This window comes from Stegostoma tigrinum, chromosome 44 (assembly GCF_030684315.1).
Source record: "Stegostoma tigrinum isolate sSteTig4 chromosome 44, sSteTig4.hap1, whole genome shotgun sequence".
NCBI lineage: Eukaryota > Metazoa > Chordata > Chondrichthyes > Orectolobiformes > Stegostomatidae > Stegostoma > Stegostoma tigrinum.
In genome coordinates, this window is record NC_081397.1 from 11,695,389 (window position 1) to 11,722,963 (window position 27,575).

General features: G+C 43.6%; 1 protein-coding gene across 1 annotated transcript; it reads left to right on the forward strand.

The window, feature by feature from the left end:
• The first annotated feature begins 546 nt into the window (after positions 1–546).
• Positions 547–27,504, forward strand: LOC132207045 (utrophin-like). Its single transcript, XM_059642236.1, has 6 exons — positions 547–698; positions 9,802–9,887; positions 14,108–14,265; positions 14,543–14,709; positions 15,851–15,962; positions 27,386–27,504. Exons 4-6 carry the CDS (start codon positions 14,588–14,590, stop codon positions 27,443–27,445), a joined length of 294 nt encoding a protein of 97 aa, XP_059498219.1. The 5' UTR covers positions 547–698; positions 9,802–9,887; positions 14,108–14,265; positions 14,543–14,587; the 3' UTR covers positions 27,446–27,504.
• Positions 27,505–27,575: the final 71 nt, after the last annotated feature.

Genomic DNA, 27,575 nt, shown 5'->3' on the forward strand with positions numbered 1-27,575 from the left:
TCCACTCTGCCATTTAAATCATGGCTGATGGGCATTTCAACACCACTTCCCTGCATTCTCCCCCTAGCCCTTGATTCCTTTTGGGATCAAGAATTTGTCGATCTCTGCCTGGAAGGCATCCAACGTCCTGGCCTCCACTGCAATCTGCGGCAATGAATTCACAAGCCCACCACTCTCTGGCTGAAGACGTGTCGTCTCATTTCAGTTTTAAATTTACCCCCTCTAATTTTAAGGCTGTGCCCACGGGTCCTAGTCTCCCCACCTAACGGAAACAACTTCCTCGTGTCCACCCCTTCTAAACCATACATTATCACTGACGGTTCCCTAGTTAGATTTGACATCGTGCATTTGAGAAGGAAATGGCCTGTTTCCTTCATTCCAGAGTACTTTTGTGAATCATTGTATTTATTTCTAGGCCAAATACAGGAATTAATTTTATTTGATAGCTCAATAAGTTAAAACTGTAATCAAAGTTAGTTTTCTTCCTCCTTTGTAGTGGATCTGTTGGAGTTGCACACAGCGCAACGCATCTTTGATCAACACAAATTGACACAAACCGAGTAACTTCTGAATGTGACTGAAGTAATCAACTGTTTAACGTCCATTTATGATGTTTTGGAACAAAACCACAAGGACTTGGTCAATGTGCCACTCTGTGTCGACATGTGTCTGAACTGGCTGCTGAACGTATTTGATACGTATGGATGATTTACACTTTAACGTAGTATGTTTAGATTCTCCTAAGGTGCATTTAAACTGCATCCGACATATTGGATTTTGATATGTACATGATCCGTTCAGTGAATATGAAGATTGTCGACTGATTAAAATCAATCCTGGTATTGTTGACATAAGGTTTCAGTATGTTCTAATTTCATTTCACTTAAACAGATAAAGTAGTTGAAAGTTTTAGCGATTTTTGTTTTAAATCGTAAAATTGAAACTGATATACTTTGGAATCCATTTGGTCAAATCTGTACAGGATCATGTAGACATCTTGACACTCTGATTGTAATGCTCTTCACGGTGACAAATGTTAGTGCTGGAGAAAGATGTGTATAAAGTACACAATATGAACATCATCCAGTTAATGTCAAGGAATAAACGGCCAGATGTAGAATAAATTTTTATGTGACCCTCAATCTCGTAGAGTCGTACAGCATAGAAACACTGTGTCTATGCCTCCCAACATACACCAAGCTGCACTAATCTCATTTATCTGCACTTGTTCCACAGCCTACTTGACCGAGCATTTTAAATGCTCATCCCAGATGCTTTTTAAATGTTGAGAATACCTGCCTCAACTACCCTCTCAGGCAGCGTGCCCCATATGTCTACCACTTTTTAGATGAAAAAGCTTTTCCTCAGACTTCCTCCAAAGCATTTAATCCTCACCGTAAACTTGTGCCATCTGGTCTTAGACACATGTGCCATGGAGAAAGGATTCTCACAATGTATTCTGCCCGTGCCTGTCATAATTTTCTTTGCCTCAATCAGATCCCAACCCCAACCTCAGCCTCCTCTGCTCCAAGGAAAACAAACCCAGCATACCAGTCTCTCTCATAACTGAGAATTTTTTACCTCGCCAGTATCTTGAAGGGCATTAACTGTGCCATTGTGGTACTTTCCAGACTAATTGTCGTTCAGCTTATCTCAGTCAGATTGTTTAGTAAACTCCATTTAGGAATAATGTTATGCACTTCACTTGGAAATGTATTAGGACTGTGACAGTATATTGGGGAATCCTTGCAAGCGGAGAGAATTTTATTTTCTTTCAGTCCAGGCTGGATACAATTCAAGGACTTGGCAATGGACGTCCAGGGTTAAACTTTCGGTGTCCTCCTATCCACCCCAATCACCTTGAATTTACCGTTAATATAAAATTGAGCTTTGTCTGCGTGAGATGTGTTCCAATATTAAATCGTTATTGCGACTGTCAATTTTGACATTCTTCATGAGGTGCGTACCCTTCATATTGATAGCAGCTCAAGCTGCTTCAGGATGTCAAAACCAAAATGTTGCCTTTTCCAGGGAAGTTGTAGATATTGAGCTGAAATTCTCGCTAGGGAGCACTGAACGACATGCACTATTTCTCAGTACCACCCTCATTAGTACTTATTCCCTTTTTCTACCTGCCAGACAGAAACTGGATGCTCCGAATTAACAACATGAAATTCTGAGTGGGTGTGTGGTGCTTCCACATTGCTCAATGCTCCTCTGCACCTCCAACTTGGGCACTAGTCCGCAGCATCTGCAGCCACACCCATCAGGAGCACCCCATGTCCACAGTTTTGACATGTGACATGTTCCAGCCTCAGCACATCATGGCACATCACAGATCTGCTTTCAGTACTCTTCTGTACTTCATTGCTGCATTTTGGATTGCAGCAGCCCCCCTCATTGCAGTGCTACTGCCAGGGCACTTTTGGATGGAGGGACAGGCACCCATTCGTGTATTGGGCCACGTTACACATCAGGACACCTTGCTTGAGCTCTCAACTCTCATTGTGTCCCTGCATGAATGCTAACAGCTCCTCTGCCTTGTCTTCATTTGCCTTGTCTTCTTAAGGTTTGCCCCTCCGCCACATCTAACAGACTCATAACGCTACTATGTTGATTAACTTTTTAGCATCGAGACCAAGCCAGACAGCTTGTCATGCTTGTCAGCAGTCATCAATCAAAGGAGTGGATGTGTTGCCGTTCAGCACCGTGATATGTTGATCTCACACCTGCAGTATGTGCCAGCTGCAGAAGCACAGAAGGCATTGCATTGTCTCCAACCACATGGTCATGCTTCAGGTTCCGAGGGGAATGGTCTCCAGTCAAGCGAGGCACTTTCAGGCAGCAGATCGAGGTAACTCCAGGGCATTGTCTGATATCACTCGAGGGGCTTGGATGCAATCAGTTGGCTGCTCAGAATGACCATGGTCAGGACACTGCCGTCATAGGTTGTGAGAAGTCAAACATTAGACACCTCACTACCTGTGTTGGCTCTTTCTGCCCTACGGTGGGCTGTTTTTCCTGGAATGAAACAAAGGGAGGAATTGAGTGAGATGAAATGAGCTGGTGCATTTGTTCGTGCTCATGTATGTTTGGGAAGGGAGGTGAGGTCTCCTGGGTGAGAGCAAGAGGCACAGAGAACATAGAGGATTAATAGCCTTGGGGCCTCAAGTCGACGAGAGCAAGCGAAGACAGACATTGAATGCTTTGGTGAGAATGGTATTACATGAGCTGTGCTGAAGGGTGGTGCAGAATTAGAGAGAGTGTGAATGTGAGGTAGCACAGACCAATGAGGATCCTCTTCCATTGGAGCAGAGGTCACTGATCCTGCAGCACTGCTGTATGGTTCTTTTGGTGGTTGAGACTGCATTGACACTGGACAGCCTCAGATGAGTCTGGCCGAATATTGTGTTGTGGCCTCCTGTGCTTGTCCTTGGGAAGGAGGACAGTCCTCCACTGCACCAATCCATCCACCAGGACCTCCAGGTCCCTAACTGTAAATAAGGTGCTAATTTCCCCTTTCCTGCCCTGTCTGGGACAAATGCTATGAACTGTACAAGGCAGTTCTGGATTCTGGGTATTTTACTGGTTCACAATAGCCTTTAAACATGGCACTAGTGCCAGTAATACAGGGATGTTTCAGTGGTGGCAAACACGTGCAGTTACGATGAGTGTAGAACTAACTAGCATCGGCTGAGGGAGGCACTATAGGAGCATTGTTGCTCGTTATTGAATAGGTTTGCAACAACAGAGTGGGAAAATTTGTTAGGTCTTTTGGAAAGATACTGTCCTTGCAGTGCAATAAAAATAACACTGAACTAACATTCCAGTGTTTTAGACCTTCAGATTTCAGAACAGATTTAGACCATTCAGCCCATTGAGTGGGATCTGTCATTCTCAACCTCATGTGTCCTCACTAAGCAAGAACATATCTATCTATGCCTGAAATCAACTCTGACTTGGCCTCCACAGCTTTCTGCATCAATGAGTTCCACAGATTCACAACTTTCTGACTGAAGAAATTCCTCCTCACCTCCATCCTGAAAGATGGTCCCTTTGACTCTGAGGCTGTGCCCTCAGGTCCTGGTCTCTCCTACTCGTGGAAACATCATCTCCATGTCCACTCTATCCAGGCCTGACTGACCTTCAGTGTGACCCCCTTCGTCCTTCTAAACTCCATCGAGTACAGACCCAGAGTTCTCAGCCACTCCTCACGTGACGGTGCCTTCATCCCCAGGATTATGTTTGAGAACCTCCTCTAGACCCTGACAAAGGCCAGCACATCCTTCCTGAGATAGATGGCCAAAAACTGCTCTTAATATTCCAAATGCAAGATAACCAGAGCCTTACACAGCCTCAGCAATACATCTCTGCTCTGATATTTTTGCCGTCTTGAAATGAATGCTGACATTGCATTTGCCTTCCCAACTGCCAACTGAACCTGCATGTTAAAAGAATCCTGAACTGGGGCATCTTTGTGCTTCAGATTTCTGAAGCCTTTCCCCATTTAGAAAATAGTCTATGCCTGTACTTGCCCATCTCTACAGACTCTCTGTGACCTCCCCACTTCCTCAACACTACTTGCCTCTCCACCTATCGAAATGTCATCTGCAGACTGAGCAACAACGCCCTGTGGACAACAATACCATCAGTTCCTTTGTCGAGATTGCTAATGTATAACGTGAATGGCTGTAGTCTGATCTCTGATGAGTGCGGAACTCCTGTAGTTGCTGGCTGCCATCCTGAAAAAGACCCTTTTATTGCCACTCTCTGCATTCTGCCAGTTAGCCAATTCTCTGTCCATGCCAGTACCTACTCCCGAACACCATAAGCTCATTTTTTATTTTGAAGACTCCTGTGTGTCACCTTGCCAAAGGCTTTCTGGAATTCCAAATAGATAAAGTTCAATGGCTCTCTTTGGTTTTGACTCACTGGTTACATTCCCAAAGAATCTAACAGAGACCTTCTCTTGACAAAGTTGTGTTTTCTCAGCCCAATTTCGCATGTATTTCCAAGTATTGCCATGTACTTCCAAGCATTGTCCGGTCTCATCCTTAATAATAGACTCTGAAATCTGACCCAATGACCAGCGCCAGGCTAACAGGTCTGTGATTTCTCATCTTTTGCCTCCTTCCATTTTAAACAGGGGTGTTATATTTGCCATTTTGCACTCCTTTGGGACCCACCCTGACTCCTGTAATTCCTGAAAGATCACCAATGCCCGCATGGTCTTCTCACTTACCTCCTTCAGAACTCTGGGGGACAGTCCATCTGGTCCATGTAATTTACCATCTTCTTGGAATTATAGAATTCCTACAGAGCGGAAAGAGGCCATTGGGTCTGCACCACCTCCGCAAAGAACATCTCACCAAGACCCAGCCCTGTACTGTTTCCCGGCAAGCTCACATTTGCCATGGCTGATCCACCTTGCCTGCACATCTTTGGACTGTGGATGGAAATCAGAGCACCTGGCGGAGACACGTGCAGACATGGAGAGAATGTACAAATTCCACACAGACCCTTCAGCTTCCCCTGTACCTTCTCCTTAGTGATGGCCACCACACTCGCTTCTGCTTCAGACTCCCTTAAAGTTCTACTACTGGTGCCTTCCAACCTCAAGACTGATGCAAAATACTTGTTCAGTTCCTCTGCCATTTCTTTGTTTCCCAACACGACTTATTTGGCCCCTCTTGAAGTTTTCTTTGCATTTTCAGGGGTGTTTACAATAACAATATCTACTTTATAGTGTTGACAAATGGATTGTTTAGATCATCACAGAAACAATAAGCAAAATTCGTCAGTATTCTCATTTAACAATTATATATATTAATATCACAGTCAATGCATTTCCATCAGGTAAGCACGTAGCTGGAACTTTCTAACCCGGCAGTTTTCACTTTTCTGTTCTTAACAAGAATACCTATTTATTACAACAGCATAGATTCTAGCTACAGACAGATATTTACAAACATTGGACATACATCTGTATGAATTAAAACTGTAAACCCCCTGTCAACTCATCTTTCTGCAGACAAACATAGAGTGGAGATGGATAAACCATGGATATTATAGGTGGAAAAAAATGCTAACTAAGTCCGAACTAAGTGGTCCCGGTTCACAGGATTTGCCAAGATGATCTTGAGAATGAAAAACAAATGAATAAATATCGCAGAGTGACTTATTATCTATTAAAGCATGTGTTGATGATATGGCATTGCTGTGATTATAAAATAGAACATTGTCCAAATTCCTGTGAGCATTACCGTAGTTTTCATTTGTATTCTCCATGTCGGGAACATATTTATTTGGTACTTCACTGACTAAGTGACCTTCGCTCATCTACAGTGTTCGGTTGCAAACAGCCAATATTTTATTATTCTAATTGAGTAACCATGGTTTGGAATTTTGTCATGGAAATGTATTTCACTTATGTTACTCTGCGTAATTGTAGCCAATCCTCCATTGGCAAAGAAACACACAACTACAGCAGTTAATAAAAGAAAGAACTGCATTTATGTAGCACATTTTATGGTCTCAGGCATAAAAAGTACTTTATAGGCAGCTAAACTACCTTTGAAATGTCGTCACTGATGTAGCATAAGACAATATGTAGTGTTTAAAATAGTCAGAAGTAAAGAAATATGAAATGAAGTAATAATAAAAATAGTGAAAAAATATGAAATTATGAATGTGAAGAAATATAAAATCTCCAGTCCCTTGCGAGTGGAGACATAGAATCAGGAGATGTAGAGTCAGTATGGAGCCGACCAGGGAGGAGGCCATTCTGGATCTGGTGTTGTGCAAACAACCGGATTTGATCAGGGACCTCGAAGTAAAGGAGCCGTGAGGAGGTAGTGACCATAATACAATAATTTTTGATCTGCAATTTGAGAGGGAGAAGGGAGAATTGGAAGTGTCAGTATTGTAGGAACTATGGAGCAATGAGGGAGGAGCTGGCCAAAGTTCAATGGTTCAATACCCTCGCCGGGATGGCAGTGAAACAACAATGGCAGGTATTTCTGGATATAATGCAAAAGGTGCAGGATCAGTTCATTCCAAGGAGGAAAAAAGATCCTAAGGGGAAGCAGGGATGGCCGTGGCTGACGAGAGAAGTTAAGGACTCTATAAAGATAAAAGAGAAGTAGTATAACCGAGCAAAGATTAGCGGGAAGCCGGAGGACTGGGAAGCTTTTAAAGAGCAACAGAAGATAACTAAAAAGGCAATACGCAGAGAATAAAATGAGGTACGAAGGAAAACTGGCGAAAAATATAAAGGAGGATAGTAAAAGTTTTTTTTAGGTGTGTGGAAAAAAAAGGTTAAGACTAAAATTGAGCCCTTGAAGACAGAAACGAGTGAATTTATTTAATGGGAACAAGGAAATGGCAGAAGAGTTGAATAGGTACTTTGGATCTGTCTTCACTCGGCAAGACACAAGCAATCTCCCAGATGTAATCGTGGCTGAAGGACCTAGTGTAATGGATGAACTGAAGGATATTTATATTAGGCAAGAAATGGTGTTGGATAGACTGTTGGGTCTGAAGGCTGATACGTCCTGATGGTCTGCATCCCAGGGTACTTAAGGAGGTGGCTCTAGAAATCGTGAACACATTGGTAATCATTTTCCAATGTTCTCCAGATTCAGGATCAGTTCCTGCGGATTGGAGGGTGGCTAATGTTGTCCCACTTTTCAAGAAAGGAGGGAGAGAGAAAATGGAAATTATCGACCGGTTAGCCAGACGTCAGTGGTGGGAAAGAATTATAAAATTAAATTGGGACTCATTTGGACAGCAGCAACAGGATAGGTCAGAGTCAGCATGGATTTACGAAGGGGAAATTGTGCTTGACTTATCTTCTGGAATTTTTTGAGAACGTAACTATGAAAATGGATGAGGGAAAACTTGTGGATGTAGTCTACCTGGACTTTCAGAAAGCCTTTGATAAAGTCCCACTTAGGAGATTAGTGAGCAAAATTCAGGCACATGGTATTGCGGGCAAAATACTGACTTTGGTTGTAAACTGGCTGTCTGACAGGAAGCAAAGACTAGTGATAAACGGGTCCCTTTGGGAATGGCAGGCGGTGACCAGTGGGGTACCACAAGGTTCGGTGCTGGGACAGCAGCTGTTTACAATATACATTCATGATATAGATGAAGGCATGAAAAGTAATATTAGCAAATTTGCCAATGACACATAGCTGGGTGGCAGTGTGAAAGATGAGGAGGATGTTATGAGAATACAGGGTGACTTCGACAGGCTAGGTGAGTGGATGGATGCATGACAGATGCTGTTTAATGTGGATAAATGTGTGGTTATCCACTTTGGTGACAAGAACAAGAAGGCAGATTACTATTGAAATGGAGTCAAGTTAGGTCAAGGGGAAGTACAATGAGATGCAGGTGTTCTTGTACACCAGTCAATGAACGCAAGCATGCAGGTACAGCAGGCAGTGAAGAAAGCCAATGGCATGCTGGCCTTCAAGAGGAATTGAGTATCGGAGCAAAGAGGTCCATCTGCAGATGTACCGGGACATGGCTTAGAAGGATGAGAAGGGGTCTGATTGAGACGTATAAGATTATGAAAGGATTAGACACTCTGGAGGCAGGAAGCATGTTTCTGCTGATGATTGAGTCCAGAACCAGAGGACACAGTTTAAAAATAAGGGGTAGGGCATTTAGAACAGAGTTGAGGAAAAACTACTTCACCCAGAGAGTGGTGGATATATGGAATGCTCTGCCCCAGAAGGCAGTGGAGGGCAAGTCTCTGGACACTTTCAAGAAGAGATAGATACAGCTTTTAATGATAGTGGAATCAAGGGTTATGGAGATAATGCAGGGACAGGATACTGATTGTGGATGATCAGCCATAATTGTAATGAATAGTGGTGCTGGCTCGAAGGGCCGAATGGCCTTATCCTGCCCCTGTTGTCTATTGTAAAAGTTAATTGTATAAGAATGATTAAGACGGTCCCTTTATGTATGGTGTTGGCAGCTTGTTCAGATAGGGAAAACAACATGGCTGATCTTGATTCTGCTCCTATTTGTTACACAGAAGCCTCTTTGAGCAATAATTCTTGAATGTTGATGGGACGTTGAAACGCAGGTAGATTATCGTGATCACTTGTTGAAAATGGATAGCAGCTAGTAGTTCTCTTTCCACTCAACTAGTGACCAGTCGGCAATGGTTAAACAGTACATAACCCAGAGATCACAAGCCCCCCTGAGACATGATGTCAGTTGAGTCTCATGAATAACTACCTGCAGATGGACTATCTGTAGATTAAACATGGTATTAAATCCCACATATACTGCTCTCAACCATTTCAATCGAAGTGTTTATCACTCGTTGCATCGAAACAGATCACACAAACTGAAATGGCATATGCACAAATACCAACATACAAGTTCTATATAGTGGCGTTTTGTTTAAAGTTGTATTTATTAAATGAAAGGGTGGAGTATAATCTTCACAAATCATATTAAGATGCTGTAGAAATCTATGGAAGTGAGAAATTTGTTTTTTGATTCAATACATGTCTGACAAATGACAATTCAAAGAGATCTTTGTTTCAGCTCGAGTGGGTCGCAGAGTCGTCCTCATTAGGGGCATTTAAGTGACTATTAGACAGGCATATGGATGGTAGTTTAAGATAGGGGTGGAGGTTTGATAGACCTGAGGTTTAGGTTAAAAGTTCGGCAGAACATTGTGGGCTGAAGGGCCTGTACTGTTCGATGTTCTATGTATCTTATGCTGTATTCAAATAAGTAAAGTCAGTCATGACATTCTGCAACTTCCTTTTCCAGGGGTATGAGTGGAAGAATCAGAGTGCTTTCTTTGAAAATTCGCTTGACGTGACTCTTCAAGGATCAACTGGAGGAAAAATACAAGTGTAAGTACTAAATCTATCATTGCTGATACACATGTAAACTGTAGGTTTAACTGGAGGTAAACTTTGTTTAACAAACGAGCACACTCAATAAACTGACAAAAATTATACACCAGATGTTTACTGTATTCTCATAATCTCTGTGATGTCTGGTGAGGGTGCAAGTGAGAAGGCTCCCTGCCAGTAAGTTTTAGTTAAGGCAAAGTTGCTTCATTACTGAAGTTATTTATACTGTAAATGAAGGAGAACAGTGATGCATATATCCTGTGCATTATGTTCCTATTATTGAGTGTGTGTTTTTTTTGTGTGTGTGGACCTATTGATCAACTGGAATTTTTGATTACTCAGCACATTCCTGGTACCACGGGTGCTGTTTAACAAAAGGTTTGCTGTATTAGTATATTTCTGTATTTAGTCACTGCCACTATGAATGTTAAGTCATAACTTGGTCTGTGCAGATCCTGCACAGTACATTCCTGCAAGATAAATGATGCGCTACATATGTATGATGCTATTGTTTCTCAAAGGCACTAACCTTAGCTGCTGTTTTTGTTACCAATAATGTTTTCGTCATTAGAATACTGGGAAAAATATTCAGAAGTGCTGTATGACTCTACTGCTCACTTGCAGCAGTGATAACACTTAATGTGAGGTCATGTTTTTCCCCATTTGTTGTACTGTTTGTCAACAATGTATCTCACAAACTGATGGGCATATTTCATGAAAGCTGGTACGTATGGGTATGGTCAAAGGAAGAACTGATTAGTTTTTGACAGATCCAGATTTATTTCTCTTTTTTTAAAGCATCAGTTAAAATCGGTCGGATAGGCAAATGATCATCTTTCTGGAATATTGTTGATTGATTTCGAATGTTGTGGATTGTGTCAGCCATGACAGTAGAATTTGTCCCAACTATCAAAATATGAGCAGATTTTTGAGAGCAGATTATCAAATTGGCCTGAAGCTTTCTCAGTGAGATGGAAGCTTTTAATAAAAAGGATTTATTTTGTTAGCCTTGCTTTGACAAAGAATCAGTCAAGTGGAGAAATACCTCCAAGAAAAGCTGTGTAATTATAGACTCATGGATGTTTGTTGCACAAGAGGAGGCCATGTGGTCTGTAGTTGCTGCACTGCTCAACAAAGTTCTGTCTACATTGAACTCACATGGCATTGATTTCCTTTTTGACTGTTTGGCCCACAGCCTTGGAGTCTACGGCAACACAAGTGAACATCTAAATACTGCTTAAATATTCAGACACTTTCTGAATCAGTCACAGTTTCAGTCAGTGAGCTCGGGACTCCCACCACACTGGGGTAAATAGGCTCTCCTCAACTCCCCTCCCCTGTCTACGAATGGAAAAAGCAACTTCCAGTTATCCTTTCTAAGCCCTTCAAAATCTTAAACACCTTTCCCAGGTCCCCTTGTCTGCTCCAATCTTGGCATCGGTCAGTTGGGCAGGGCAGTGGAAAATTGATATAGCCTGAAGAAGGAATAAGATAAGAGAGTACTTAATGTGGCAAAGCCTGTCATGCCCGATGGAGGACAGCAACGGCCGTCAGCAGTGAAGTCCACTGGCAAGGATGGGCGGGCCTGAGCCCAGCACAGGGGAATACGAGCCGTCACTGTGGAGCCCTCGTTCAGAGTGTCTGCAAACTCGTGGCTTCAGAAAGGACTGTAATGTTTGACTTTTTAAACTTTTGTTTTTATTTTTCTACTGTTATATTAAGAAGACTGTCGTGCTGAACTTGTTAACTGATTCATTTATTTTTCTAACATAGAACATGGAATGGTACAGCACAGTACAGGCCCTTCAGCCCACGATGTTGTACCGAACTTTTACCCTCATCCTAAGGTCTATCTAACCTCCACTCCTACCTTATACTGTCATTCATGTGCTTGACTAATAGCCGATGAAATGCCCCTAATGAGGCTGACTCCACTACCCTCTCCAGCATTGCATTCCACTCCCCTACGACTCTGAGTAAAGAAGGATGGATAAATTTTCTACATCTGCATCTAAAATTTCGTACCGAGGTACTTTGTACCTGAGATGGCACCGTCTGAGGTGACATTGTACTCTTGTACCCTGTATTGAATACATGTGATAATAAAACCTAAATCTAAATCTAATGCATAGCAGGACACTGGGAAGCTTAGAGAAGAAAAGGGATCCTGGGGTACTTGTTCATAAATTCCTGAAGGGGTCAGGTCAGGCTAGTAAGGGTTGTTACAAAGACATATCGGACATCTCCCTTTATCAGTCGTGGCATAGATTGTAAGAGTGGGGAGGTCACTTTGGAGCTGTTTAAAAGTTTGGTTAGGCCACAGCTGGAGTCACGTGTGGAGTTTTGGTCACCACCCATTAGGAAGGATGTGATTGCACTGGAGGGAATGAAAAGGATGTTGCATGTGTTGGAGCATTTTAGCTGTGAAGAAAGGCTGGAAAAATTCAGATTATTTTCTGTGAAGCAGAGAACGTTTGACGGGGTGAGTGGAGGTCCTGATAGAGGCATAGAAGATTATGAGAGGTATAGATAGGTTGAGTAGAAAGCATTGTTCCCCTTAGTTAAAGCATCAATAACGGTAGGGCACAATTTTAAAGAGAAAGACGGGAAATTTAGAGGAGCTTTGCGGAAAATCATTTTCATCCAGAGTGTGGTAAAGGTCTGGAATGCATTGCCTGGGAGGGAAGTTGAAACAAGAAACCGTACAACCTTTGAAAAGTACTTGGATGAGCACTTGTAATGTCATAATATTTTTGAGAATGGTCCAGTGTGTAAAAATGGGACTAGTATATGTCGCAGTGTATTTTTAGAGGTACAGCCTTAGTGGGCTGTAGGACCTCTTCTGTACTCTATGATTCCATGAGAACCCCCAGCCCAGGCAGCATCTTGGTTTTTTCAGTAATCTCCAGGATCACACCCTTCATAGTGTGATCCCTTGCCTTGTTAGCCCTCCCGAGTTCGTTAGCTCACACTTTTCCTGGTTGAGTTCCAATTGCTGTGTCCCGCTGACCAGTCTGTTGATCTCCTCCTGAAGTTTATTCTTCCTGTCTGTCAACCAATTTGCCAATTTGCCTTTGATCCCATGGCTGTTATTTACATGACCATTCCACCGATATCCTCCTCACTGAATTAGTGATTTGCTAGTGACACGGTCATACAAATTGTGTTTAAGCCCAAATGAAGAATATACATGACAAACTTCAAGGGCCCTTGTGGCAAGCCCTGCACAACCCCACTGAAAGCAAACATCCTGTCAAATAGATATCCCTCTACCATCAATCAGCCTGTGCTCTCTGCCTCAGCCAGTTTTGGCTCCAGTGTGCCTCTTTGCCTTTGATCCCGTTGACTGTTGCTTTCTTGATCAGTCTGCCAAGGGGGACTTTACTAAGTCAACATCAAATGTAGAAGTTCATCAATCTTCCAACATCTCCTCAAATTTGGATCAAATTTCTGAAATGTGACCTCATCTTAACAAATCCATACTGACTATCCCTGATTAATTCATGCAAGTACATTCTACCCCTAAGAATGCCTCTTTGTAGCTTCTCCAGTGCTGAGATTATTCTGACTGGTCTTTAATTTCCTGATCTGTTTCTCTGTCCGTTTGATAATAGTGGGACAATGTTAATAGTCCTTCATGACTTCACGTGTGATTGACAAGGGTTTGAAAATTGCTGCCAGGGGCCCAGATATCTCCTCCCTCACTTCCCTCGCTAACTGGCATACGTTTCAGTTCGGCCTGCAGATGTATCCACTTTTAAAGTTGCTAAACCAGCTGCATCTCCCTATGTCTTAACCTCTGATGTTCCGAGGTCCTCTGCCCTGATATCTATACTTGCAGTGTCCTTCTCCGTTGTAAAGATTGACGCAAAATATTCATTGAGGACAGTGCCCATGTTTTCCAGGTCCACACAAAGATTACCTCTGTGAAATGAATGAGGAGATATCAGAGAGTTTTGAGATTTACAATCAAGAAAGACATTGACAAAATGACTTCCTTGGAGAATCATACAACATACATTGTCCATTGTTGTAAACAAACAGAAGTTTTTGTTTCCACAGTTGTTTGCAAATAGCCAATCAAGATCATAAAATAATCTTTTAACATAATTTACAAAACAAGGCAATTGAGGAAGATGTATTGGATGTATTGAACTCTCAACTACCTCCCTGAAGTTGAGGAATATCAATATTTTTCTTCTGGATATCTTTGGCAGATCTCTTCAAACAAGTCGCTGAACCCACAGATTTATGTGACCAACGAAGCCTGAGTCTTTTGCTTTACGATGCAGTCCAGATCCCTTGGCAGCTGGGTGAGGTAGCTTCATTTGGAGGCTGCAACATTGAGCCAAGTATCCGCAGTTGCTTCCAACATGTAAGTGTGCTCTGCACCAATTCATAAGGTCAAGCGGGTCCACTTGCCAGTATGATTTTTGTGCTCATTTTCGGTTTGAATTAGTTCCAGAGGCTAACATGTACCACCACAAATCCAAGGCTATCATGTTGATAAGTAGTCAATATTTTTATTAGATTAATGACAAAAAACAATGTCAGAAACCCCAGTGATAGTGTATGAGATACCATATCACTGAGGATAGCGGACGTAAGCTTGACATAATTAATCATGCAGCTGATCTTTTATTTCCCTCCAGGGCCAGAACAAACCAGAGATTGACGTTGAACGCTTTGTCGAGTGGATGAGATTGGAGCCTCAGTCCATGGTGTGGCTGCCTGTTCGACACCGTGTGGCAGCTGCTGAAACTGCAAAACATCAGGCTAAGTGTAACATCTGCAAAGAGTACCCAATCGTAGGTTTCAGGTGAGATGTGCAAACCAGCAGAAAGTTAGTGGGAATTAGTTTTTAAAGAAAGCTTTAACTTTCGATGTTCTATTGGAAACTCTGTCAGTAAATGATACAACTGAAATCGTCAAAAATCCCAACAAATTTATGGACCAGAGAAGTAATTAGGATAAATTAAGTATCAACTTCTTTACCTTAATTTTTGTGAGAGGTGAATGCTGCATGTTTTTGGTATTTTGTTCACAGTTGCATTGATCACAGACACTGTGGCTCAGAACGGATTGTAACTCGACTTGCGGTTGCTTCTGTAATTTGCAATTATTGGGAATTTACAGAAAGGCCTTTTTATTAGTCCTGTAATCAGTGTGTGTGCATCCTATGAAAGTGATTGCTGTGGTGTTGCTAAATGATCGATAAAACTTCTTGTCCATAATTAGTAAATTAAAATGCATATTTGGACAGGATTTCTAAGGGGTAATTGAACCTTTTTGGTTAACTATTCTCCTACATTTCTAAGATTGACCATCTTGGAAAAGGTGCGTGTTACTGCCATTGATCTGACCAAACAACTCCCTGTCTAAGAAGTGAGACCCCAACTGTGGATGAAACTATGACTGCCATAACTAAGTCAAGAGCAACAGCGACCCGGAGTCAATTGAATTCCATCTGAAGCTTGAGGAATGGTGGCCTAACTCTGAAGGCCAAGATCTGTTAGCTTTTCATGGACTATGAGGAACAGGGCAGGATTTCACAGAATCTTTAAGATGCCATATCTTGTACAAAACTGAAGGAGAAATGTCAGATTGCTCAAAGAACCATGGGATCACCAGCCTTTCCATTGCTGGGAAGATTCTGGCAAGGTTACTTCTGAATAGGTTTATGCCACCATGGCAGATGAAAACCTTCCATGCGAAGGGAACTTTGTGAAAATGTTGGAGACAGAGCAGGACCAAATTACAGGAATGAGATATTGCATTATGAAAATTGACTGGGGGAGTTGGGACAGTTTTCCCCGACTTTCCTCGCATTTGTTTCTCCCCAAACAATTTACCGTTTCTTCAAAATAAAAAGAAATATGTAATTTAACTACTTAACTTGCATTCCTTCAAAGGTTGAAAATATCTGAACAAAAATGAACATTTCTCTTACTTCTTTTTAGGTACCGCAGTCTCAAGCACTTCAATTCTGACATCTGCCAAAGCTGTTTCTTTTCGGGGCGCACATCAAAGGGACACAAGTTACATTGCCCCATGGTGGAGTACTGCACTCCGGTGAGTAATATAGTATTCCACTTGATAGAATTGTTCCAATCAGTGGAAACTTAGGGATTTAACCATTTAAATACAATCTTCCCTCAAAGTTGAAGTAGTTTGCTAAAATGATAAAAGGCCAACAGCTTAAATCAGGCTTCAATACCAGAAATGCAATATTGTGCAGAAGCTCTTTGAGGTCAAGTTGAGGTTCAAGGAAGAATGTGCCATCACGCCCACCCTTTTCTCCAGCTTTGTCACCACCATTCTTAATCTCGTGAAGAACAAGCTTCCCAGTGGCCTGGACAGGATTGATGGAAAACCTTTTAACCTCAACCAGTTGAAATCGAAGAAGAAAATGACACTGACCTCGCATATGGAACTTCAGTATGTGGTTCACAATGTCATTTCCGCTCTCAGAAGTCTTCAAATCTCCCTTAAGGCCTTTGCAGAAGTATACTGAAGAATTAGCCTCAACCTTAAATTTGCCACCCAGGTTGATCGGGTTGTTAAGAAGGCATACGGTGTGTTAGGTTTTATTCATAGAGGGATTGAGTTTCAGAGCCATGAGGGCATGTTGCAGCTGTACAAAACTCTGGTGCAGCTGCACTTGGCGTATTACGTACAGTTCTGGTCACCGCATCACAGGAAGGATGTGGAAGCATTGGAAAAGGTGCAGAGGAGATTTATCATGATGTTGCCTGGTATGGAGGGAAGGCGTTTTGAGGAAAGGCTGAGGGACTTGAGGCTGTTTTCGTTAGAGAGAAGAAAATTAAGAGGCGACTTAATGGAACCGTACAAGATGATCAGAGCATTAGATAGGGTGGACAGTGAGAATCTTTTGGCTCGGATGGCCATGTTTGACACGGGCCGGACATAGCTTCAAATTGAGGGGTGATAGATATAGGACAGAGGTCAGAGGTAGGTTCTTTACTCAGAGAGTAGTAAGGGCGTGGAATGCCCTGCCTGCAACAGTAGTAGACTTGCCAACTTTAAGGGCATTTAAATGGTTGTTGGATAAACATATCGATGATAATGGAATAGTGTAGGTTTGTTGGGCTTCAGGTTGGTTTCATAACATCAAGGCCGAAAGGGCCTGTACTGCGCTGTTATGTTCTGTGTTCGAACCTCAAGATGACTCAAATCCTTTACCAATCTGTCATGTTATGGTCCATCTTTTCATCAAAATTAATAGAGAAATCCTCCCAAATGTAGAACATTTCCCTTAGATGGGACGCTCTCTCTCTTTTAAGGCTAACATCGATACAGAGATTCTAACATTACGTCCAATCTGCGAGTGGCACCTTTGGACTCCTAAGGATGAGAATGCTCAATTGTGACATCTGTGCTGATCGCAAGATCCTTGAGTTCAAGGCATGCATCGTTCAGCCTCTTCTATATGACTGTGAAACCTGGATAACATAGAGCTGCCACTTCAAGACCCGTTCAGCACAGTTTTGTCATGGATTCTCCACATCAGCGAGGAGGAAAAACCTCCCAGCATCAGCATTGATGCCATGATGATTTGAAACAAACCTCATTGGGATTGCCATGTACTTGGGATGCCGAAGTTATGACTACCAAAGTAAATTTTTGCCAACTCAAGGAAGGCATCTGAACAAGAAGTCGTCAAAGGAAGCATTTCAAAGACCTTGAAATGTTCCTTCAAGAAGTAGTACTTGGAGGTCAAATTATGGATATCCCCATTCAGAAGAAACCAACTTGGGGGAATCTCCTGTATGAAGGCACATAATTCTTCATGAACACCAGACAAGAAGTTCAAGTGTGGGAAAGGAACTGGAGAAAGGAATGCCAATGTTCTCAAGGCCGAGACCACTTCCACCACTCCGAAAGACGACCTAAACGTGTGGTCAGATATGTGGCTCCAGTTCAGCCTAATCAACCCGCACAGAGCTCAGGACCTGTGATACGGAATTTCCTAGCTGGGCAATCATACTCATCAGCCAGTGATGGTTCTTAATATTGTGCAGACTATGATTTGATCACAACTGAGTACTGTGTGTAGCTTTGAACATTGCTATAGAAAGACCATGTTTTATAGATTAATCAGAATGGTGCTGCATGAGAAACTGGAATTAAGAGGAGGTAGGTGATACTTAATTGTTATTTGTTTCTGGGCCACTGGCATCACTAACTGGGCCAGCATTTACTTCCCATCCTTAGTTACCCTTGTCATTGTTGAATCATTGTAGTCCATGTGCTGTAGGTAGACTCAGTCAGTCGGGGCGTATTTCCAGGACTTTGACCCAGTGATAGTGAAAGAACAGCAATATATTTCCAAGTTGAGATGGTGAGTGGCTTAGACAGGGTGTTGTAGGTGGTGCTGTTCTCATATATCTGTTACCCTTGCCCTTGTAGCTGAAATTTGTCATAGGTTTGGAAAGTCCTATCTCAGGATCTTTTGCAGATTTCTCAGTGCATCTCATAGATGGTACACACTGCTGCTAATGAGCACTGGAGGGAGTAGGTTGCTTTTTCCTGGATGGTGTTGAACTTGTTGAGTGCTTTTGCATCTGCACCCATCTAGGCAAGTGGGGAGTATTCCACCATTCTTCTGACTTGTTCCTGTAGCTGGTAGACAGGCCTGGGGAATCAGGAGGTGAGTTACTTGATGCAGTAATCCAAACTTTGGGCCTGCTCTTGTAGCCACTGCATTTAAATAGGAAGTCCAGTTGAATTTCTGTTCACTGGTAAAACCTGGGATTTTGATAGCGGACAATTCAGTGATGGTTACACCATTGAATGTCGAGGGACAATTTATGGATTTTCTCCTACTGGAGATGGTCATTACCTAGTATTTGTAAAGTATAAATGCGACTTGCCACTTAGCAGCCCAAGCCTAGACATCGTTCTGGCCTTGTTGCATTTGGACATGGACAGGTTCACAATCTGAGGAGTGGTGAATGATGCTGAATATTCTGCTATCTCTGGTGAACATCCCCACTTGTGAGCTTATGATGGAGAGAAGGTCATTGATAAGGCAGCTGAAGATGGTTAGGCTTAGGACTGTACTCTCAGGACCTCCTGCAGGTGACCTCCAACAACCAAAATGCCTCCCATTAGGAGAGGCGATGACCTAATGGTATTATGACTAGACTATTAATCCAAACACTCAGGTAATGTGCTGAGGACCTGGTTCAAATTCCACGATGGCACATAATGGAATTTGAATTCAATGAAAATCTGGAATTAAGAGTCTAATGATGACCGTAAATCCATTGTCAATTGTCGGAAAAACCCATCTGATTCACTTAAGTTCTTTAGGGAAGGAAACTGCGTGGCCTGGTGTGGCCTACATGGAACTCCAGATATCAGTTATGCAATTTGGGATGGGCAATAAAAGCTGGTCTAACCAGCAATGCCCTCTTTCCCATGAAAGAATGGAAAAAATATCGTCCTCTGTGCAGATATTATTCGAACCAGTGGTGAGTTTCTGCTGGATTCCCATCAGCTGCAGTTTTGGTAGCGCTCCTTGATGCCACACTCGGTCAAATGTAGCCATCCTTAGCTCACCTCCGGAATTCAAGTCTTTTGACCGTGTTTGAACAAAAGCTGTAATGAAGTCAGGAACTGATGAGGTGGCAGAATTGAGGACCTTGTACAGGGATCCGAGGGATGTGGCATATTGAGATTTCCAGCAAGAATTTGACCAGTTGCTGCATAAAAATGTGAACCAGAACGTTAGATCCAAGGGGATGAAGGGTAGAATATTGGTTTGAACAAAGGCCTGGCTAACTGACAGAAAGCTGAGTGTCAGGATAAATGAGTCTTTGCCTGGATGGTGAATTGTCACTAGTGGGGTGCTGCGGGTTCAGTTCTCTGACCTCAACTATTTGTAACCTATACAAATGATATGTAAGCAGAGACAAAATGTAACATAACAGAATGCATGGATGATTCTGAAATAGGTGGGACAACAGCCTGTGATGTGAAATAGAACATACACAGCGGAACATTGACAGGCGAGGAGAATGGACCAGAATCTGGCAGGTGGTTAATGTGGATAAGCACAAGGCTTGCCTATTTTGCCCAGGGGAAAAAAGGGCGAATTATTATTTAAATGGAAGGAAGATTCAAAGTGTGTTATCTGGCTGCCTTTGTGCATGAATAGCCGAAAGTGGGTATGCAGGTATAGCATAGCATAAGAAAGGCAGATGGAACTCTGGCATTTGTCACAAAAGGACTGGATCATTAAAGTAACAAAGTGTTTTTCCTCATACATTGGGCGTTGGTGAGACCAGAGTGTTGTGTCCAGTTTAGATCCCCTCACTGAGGATGGATACGTTTGTACTGGAGGCAGTTCGGAGGAGGTTGAACTGATTGATTCCAGGGATAAAAGGGCTGTCATATGAGAAGTGGCTAAGTAGCTTGCGCTTGTACTTGCTGGTGTTCGAAAGAGTGAGGGGGTGGTTCTGATTGAGGTATATAACATAGTAAAGGGGATTGAAAAGATGGGCATTGAGCACATGTTCTGCATTGTGGAACAGTCTCAAACAAGAAGCTGTGGCTGTTGAGTGAGAGATGGAATGTTCAAAATGGAGATGAGGAGAGGGTTGTGAATCTGTGGAATTCATTGCCCCTGAATGCAATGGAGGCAGCACCAATCGACCGATCCAGGAAAGAAATAAATATGTTTCTGATGAAAAATAGGGATCAAGGGCCATGGGGAGCTGGCAGGAGAGTGGAGTTGAGATCAGGAAAAGATCAGCAACCATGGCTAACAAGATAAGTCAGGGACAGGATGAAAGCAAAAGAAAAAGGATAAAATGTGGTGTAGGTGAGTGGGAAGCCAGAGGATTGGGAAGCCTTTCAAAAACTAGCAGAGGACAACTAAAAAGGCAATAAGGGGGAAGATGATGAAATATGAGGGCAATATTAATGAGGGTAATGTTAAAAAAAAATTGCAGGAGTTTTTTTTCAGCTATAAAGGTAAGAGAGAGGCAAGAGTACAAATAAAGAGAAGAAAGAAAATTACAGCACAGGAACAGGCCCTTCGGCCCTCCAAGCCTGCGCCGATCGAGATCCTCTGTCTAACCTGTCACCTATTTTCTAAGGGTCTGTGTCCATTTGCTCCCTGCCCATCCATGTACCTGTCCATAAGACCTTAAGACAGAGGAGTGGAAGTAAGGCCATTCGGCCCATCAAGTCCACTCCACCATTTAAATCATGCCTGATGGGCATTTCAACACCACTTCGCTGCACTCTCCCCATAGCCCTTGATTCCTTTTGAGATCAAGAATTTGTTGATCTCTGCCTTGAAGGCATCTCACGTCCCGGCCTCCACTGCACTCTGCGGCAATGAATTCCACAAGCCCACCACTCTCTGGCTGAAGAAATGTCGTCTCATTTCAGTTTTAAATTTACCCCCTCTAATTTTAAGGCTGTGCCCACGTGTCCTAGTCTCCCTGCCTAACGGAAACAACTTCCTCACGTCCACCCCTTCTAAACCATACATTATCTTGTAAGTTTCTATTAGATCGCCCCTCAACCTTCTAAACTCTAACGAGGACAATCCCAGGATCCTTAGCCGTTCATCATACATTAAACCTAGCATTCCAGGGATCATCCGTGTGAACCTCCGCTGGACACGCTCCAGGGCTAGTATGTCCTTCCTGAAGTGTTGGGCTCAAAATTGGACACAGTTTTCTAAATAGGGCCTAACTAGAGCCTTATAAAGCCTCAGAAGCACATGGCTGCTTTTATATTCCAACTCTCTTGAGATAAACGCCAACATTACATTCGCATTCTTAATTACGGACTCGACCTTCAAGTTAACTTGTACAGAATCCTGGACCACCACTCCCAGATCCCTTTGCACTTCTGATTTGCAAATTTTCTCACCATTTAGAAAATAGTCCATGCCTGTATTCTTTTTACCAAAGTGCAAAACCTCACATTTACTCACATTGAATTTCATCAGCCATTTCGTGGACCACTCTCCTAAACTGTCTACATCTTTCTGCAGCTTCCCCACCTCCTCAGTAGGACCTGTCTGTCCACCTATCTTCGTATCTTCGGCAAACTTCGCCAGAATGCCCCCAGTCCCTTCATCCAGATCAGTAATATATAAGGCGAACAGCTGCGGCCCCAAAACTGAACCCTGCGGGACAGCACTCGTCACCGGTTGCCATTCCGAAAAAGAGCCTTTTATCCCAACTCTCTGCCTTCTGTCAGACAGCCAATCCTCAATCCAAGCCAATATCTCACCTCGAACACCATGGGCCCTCACCTTGCTCAGCAGCCTCCCGTGAGGCACTGTATCAAAGGCCTTTTGGAAGTCTAGATGAACAACATTTACTGAGTTTCCCTGGTCTAACATACTTGTCACCTCTTCAAAGAATTCGAATAGGCATGACCTCCCCTGACTAAATCCATGCTGACTTGTTTTAATCTGACCCTGCACTTCCAGGAATTTAGAAATCTCATCCTTGACAATGGATTCTAGAATTTTACCAACAACCGAGATTAGGCTAATCGGCCTGTAATTTTCCATCTTTTGCCTTGATCCTTTCTTAAACAAGGGAGTTACAACAGAAATTTTCCAATCATCTGGGACTTTCCCTGACTCCAGTGACTTTTGAAAGATCACGACCAAAGCCTCTGCGATTTCCTCAGCCACCTCCCACCGAACTCTAGGATGTAGCCCATCGGGGCCAGGAGATTTATCAGTTTTTAGACCCTTGAGCTTTTCTAGCACTTGCTCTTTTGTAATGCCTACCGTACTCAACTCTGCCCCCGGCTCTCCCTAATTGTTGGCATACTACTCATATCTTCCATTGTGAAGACTGACGCAAAGTACTTATTAAGTTCTTCAGCTATTTCCTTTTCTCCCATCAATAGCCTTCCAGAATCAATCTGGAGCGGCCCAATATCTTCTTTTGCCTCTCGTTTGCTTCTTACGTATTGAAAAAAGCTTTGACTGTCATTTCTAATATTACTAGCTTGCCTACCTTCATATATGATCTTCTGCTTCCTGATTGCTCTCTTTGTTATCCTCTGTCTGTTTTTGTGGCCTTCCCAATCTTCTGATTTCCCAGTGCTCTTGGCCATTTTATAGGCTGTCTCTTTTTCTTTGATATGTTTCCTGACTTCCTTTGTCAGATGTCCAATAGCAGCGGTGAAGAAGCTGCTGTTGGGGAAATAGAGACATTGGTGTGCTGTTTTCACTCATTGCAACGATCTGGGTGGACCAGGAGAGATCGTTGGTGATCGACACTCTCAACTATCTCCACCTCAGCAACATCTCTCACACTGTCTGATGCAGGCACTCACACGCTCACATTCTGTCACCCATTCTGTCTGTCTGACTGTCTCTCTCTCTCTCCCTCATCGCCCATCTCTCTCTCTCTCTCTCTCTCTCTCTCTCTCTGTCCCTGTCTCCCTCCACCCCCCCGCCCGCCGACCAACCTCTCTGTCTTTGTCTCTCTCTCTCTCTCTCACACCAACTCATTGCTCAGTATTCCATGGTATCTCAATTGTTGGAAGAATTAACTTAGACTGAGCATGGATTTTCTCCCAATATAGTTATGACAAAGCAGAACCAATTCTGCCTTGAAGAAGAAAGGCAAGAGCCAGAATAACTTGTGATTGTTTAGCTGAAGGAACCGTGCTGTGATATGCATCCAGATAGGATGCTTTCTGTGGTACATCAGTGAAAGTTGTCCTTGTGGGCACACAGAATGACCTTAGCCTCCTGGGAAGTAGAGACAATGGTGTGCTTTTTTGCCCATTGCAACAATCTGGGCGGACCGGTGAACTAATCTAAGCCCATCCCCCTACATGATCCCATTATCATCCATACCCAAGGACTGTTTAAGTGCCCCTGATGTGGCTGAGCTAACTACATTGGCAGGCAGGGGGTTCCACGTCCTTACCACTCTGAGTAAAGAACCTGCCTCTGACATCTATCTCAAATCTATCACCCCTCAATGTTTAGCTGTGCCCCCCCCATACAAGCTGACATCATCATCCTCGGATAAAGACCCTCACTGTCCACCCTATCTAATCCACTGATCATCTTGTATGTCTCTATTCAATCCCCTCTGAACCATCTTCTCTCCAACGAGAACAGACCCAAGTCCCTCAGCCTTTCTTCAGAAGTCCTTCACTCCAGACCAGGCAACATCCTGGTAAATCTCCTCTGCACCTTTCCAATGTTTCCACATCCTTTCTGGAATGGGGTGACCAGAACTGTACACAGTATTCCAAGTGAGACCGCACTAGCTTTTTGGACAGATGCAGCATGACATCACGGCTCTGGAACTCAATCCCTCTACCAATAAAACCTAATACACCGTAAGCCGCCTTAACAGCACTATCAAACTGGGTGGCGATTTTCAGGGATCTACGTACATGAACACCAAGATCCCTCTGCACAGCAACACTACCAAGAATCTTTCCATTGACCCAATATTCTGCCTTCCTATTATTCCTCCCAAAGTGAATCACCTCACATTTATCCACATTGAACTCCATTCGCCACCTTTCAGCCCAATTCTGCAGTTCATCCAAGTTTCCATTGCAACCTGCAACATTCTTCCACATTGCCCACCACTCCACCGACTTTAGTGTCATCTGCAAACTTAGTAACCCATCTACCAATGCCTCCGTCCAAGTCATTTGTGAAAATGACAAACAGCAGTGGTCCCAAAACAGATCCTTGAGACACACCACTAGTAATCAGACTCCAGGCTGAATATTTTCCATCAACCACGACTGGTTGCCTTCTTACTGAAAGCCAGTTTCTAATCCAACCTGCTAAATTTCCCTCAATCCCATGTCTCCATGTTTTCTCCAGTAGCCTACCATGTGGAACCTTATCGAAGGCTTTACTGAAGTCCATGTACACCACGTCAACTGCCCGACCCTCATCCACATGCTTCGTCAGCTTCTGAAATGACTCAGTGAGGTTTGTGAGACATGACTTGCCCTTGACAAATCCATGTTGACTATCTCCAATCAAATTGGTGCTTGCTCGATGATTATAATACCTATCTCTTGTAACCCTTTCCAAAACATTTCCGCCAACAGATGTAATGCTCAATGGTTTATAATTACCTGGGTCATCTCTACTGCCCTTCTTGAACAAAGGCACAACATTTGCAACCCTCCATTCCTCTGGTACTAAACCTGTAGACAATGAGGATTCAAAGATCAAGGCCAAAGGCTCCGCCGCCTGTTCCGTAGCCCCCCAGAGAATCTGAAAGTTTTGAAGGATGATGCGTTGTATCCGGAGGTTGGTGGGGTGGTACGTTAGGACGAGGGAGACTTTGTTTTGGTTGTTGTTGCGGGGTGGGGTGAGAGGGATTTGTTGCAGGAAATGCTGGAGACACGGTCGAGGGCGTTATCAACCACAGAGCGGGGCAAGTTGTGGTCCTTGAAAAATGAGGACATCTGAGATATACGAGAGTAGAATACCTCATCCTGGGAGCAGATGCAGAGTCAAAGGAATGGGGAAAGTGGATGAATTGTTGCGGGAATTTGGTGGGAGTTGGTGGACTTAAAATAGATATTTGTTTCTTGGTGGTTGGAAATAGAGAGGTCCAGGAAGGAGAGAGAGGTATCAGAGATTGTCCAGGTGAACTTAAAGTTCGGGAGGAAGGTGTTGCTGAAGTGGATGTTAGAGCCCCTTGTGGGAGCATGAGGCAGTGCCGATACAGTCACCAATGTAACGGAGGAAGACGTGGGGTTTAGGGCCAGTGTAGGTACGGAAGAGGGAGCGTTCCATGTAACCTACAAAGCGGCAGGCATAGCTTGGGCCCAGGTGGGTACACTGGCCACCCGCTTTGTCTGCAGGAAGTGGGAGGAATTGAAAGAGAAATTGTTGAGGGTTGTTCAAGGACCACAACATCCCCCTCCTCAATAGTCAAAAACGCCCTCAACCGTGTCACCCGCATTTCCCACAACTCATCCCTCATACCCGCTCCCCATAATAACTACCAAAACAGTGTCCTCCTCACCCTCACCTACCACCACACCAACCTCCGGATTCCATGCATCGTCCGCCGACACTTCTGCCATCTGCGATCCGACCCCACACCAAAGACATTTTTCCCTCCACACTTAGGTGACTCCCTTATCCGCTCCACACTCGCCTCCAGCACCCCCTACACCCAGCACTTTTCCCTATATATCCACAAATATTGTCAGCATAATGTTTAAAATTCACTTGTCCCAATACCTCCCCCCTCACCCCCATCCCAGACCCCAGGAAGAATTTCCACATCAAACAGATGTTTACCTGCACATGTGCTAATGTGGTATACTGTATCTGCTGATCCCTTTGTGGCCCCCTCTACATCGGGGAAACCAAATGGAGGTTTGGGGACTGCTTTGCCAATCACCTATGCTCAATGCATTAAAGAACTGCACCTCCCAGTCGTGAACTGTTTTGACTCTCCCAATCCTCAGATAGGATGTCCATCCTGGGCCTCCTGCAGTGCCACAACGATGCCACCTGAAGGTTGCAGGAGCAGCACCTCGTATTGCGCTTGGGAACCCTGCGTCTCCGTGGTATCAATGTCGACTTCACAAGCTTCGAAATCTCCCCTCCCCCTCCCGCATCCCAAAACCAGCCCACCGAGCCCATCCTGCCACCTCAAGCCCCACCCCCATCTCCTCCTTCCTAACCGCTTCCCACCACCGAGACCTGTTCGTCCTCCCCGGACTAATCTATCCCCTCCCTACCTCCCCACCGACACTCACCTCTACTGGCTCCATCTCCACCTCTTTAACTTGTCTGTCTCCTCTCCACCTATCTTCTCCTCTATCTATCTTCGATCCGCCTCCCCCCTCTCCCTATTTATTTCAGAACCCTCTCCCCTCTCCCTTTTCTGATGAAAGGTCTCGGTCCAACATGTCAGCTTTTGTGCTCCTAAGATGCTGCTTGGCCTGCTGTGTCCATCCAGCTGCACACTTTGTTGTGTCTATATCTCTTAACAACCTCATTAAGTGAGCTCTAGAGAGAACGATGCAGGGTAGACTTTGGGTTTATCATTCTAACTTGCCAGCCCTGAAAGATGAAAGTTGGTTGATGTTGGATGTTTGTTTCATAGCTACGAAAGAGATCCTGAAAGGATTGTTCGTATCTTTTGTTGAGAATTTTACCCATTTAGTCACTCTAATCCTTCTCCTTTTTTAAAGTTTCCTTGGGAGTCATAAATTTCAAATATCTGCAGAATTTTATTCGGCTTGGCATTGGCTCTGCGTGATTCCCTGTTAATGGCTCCGCGACCTGCTAGCTAATTAGAGAATTTGTCATTGATGTGCCTGTCATAAAATCTTTAGTCTTATACTTTCTATTCCCAATTTCAGGAGAAAGTCCAGAGAGACTTTTTAGAGGAAAGGGGTTTAGAAAGAAAACTTAAGTTCTATAGATCCAAGTCATGAATAGTTGATAAATTATTTGCACTTCATATTTCCAGAACCTACCCCGGAAGAGAGAGCCCAGAGAATTGCCAAAGCTGTCCGCAAACAGTCAATAGAAGTGAAGGAAACTTGGGAGCAATTGAAAATCCATGCGAGCAACTGGCAGGAACAGGTGGAAAAGGTGTTGGAGAAACTTCAAGAACTGCTTAAAGCTCTGGATGATCATGAGGCTCATGTGATAACAGC

Bases quoted from the DNA above. Each gene is read 5' to 3' on its own strand.
- LOC132207045 (XM_059642236.1), top strand. From the start codon at position 14,588: ATGAGATTGGAGCCTCAGTCCATGGTGTGGCTGCCTGTTCGACACCGT. The intron at 14,710-15,850 runs GTGAGATGTGCA...ACTTCTTTTTAG, and splicing joins TACCCAATCGTAGGTTTCAG to GTACCGCAGTCTCAAGCACT. The intron at 15,963-27,385 runs GTGAGTAATATA...TCATATTTCCAG, and splicing joins TGGTGGAGTACTGCACTCCG to AACCTACCCCGGAAGAGAGA.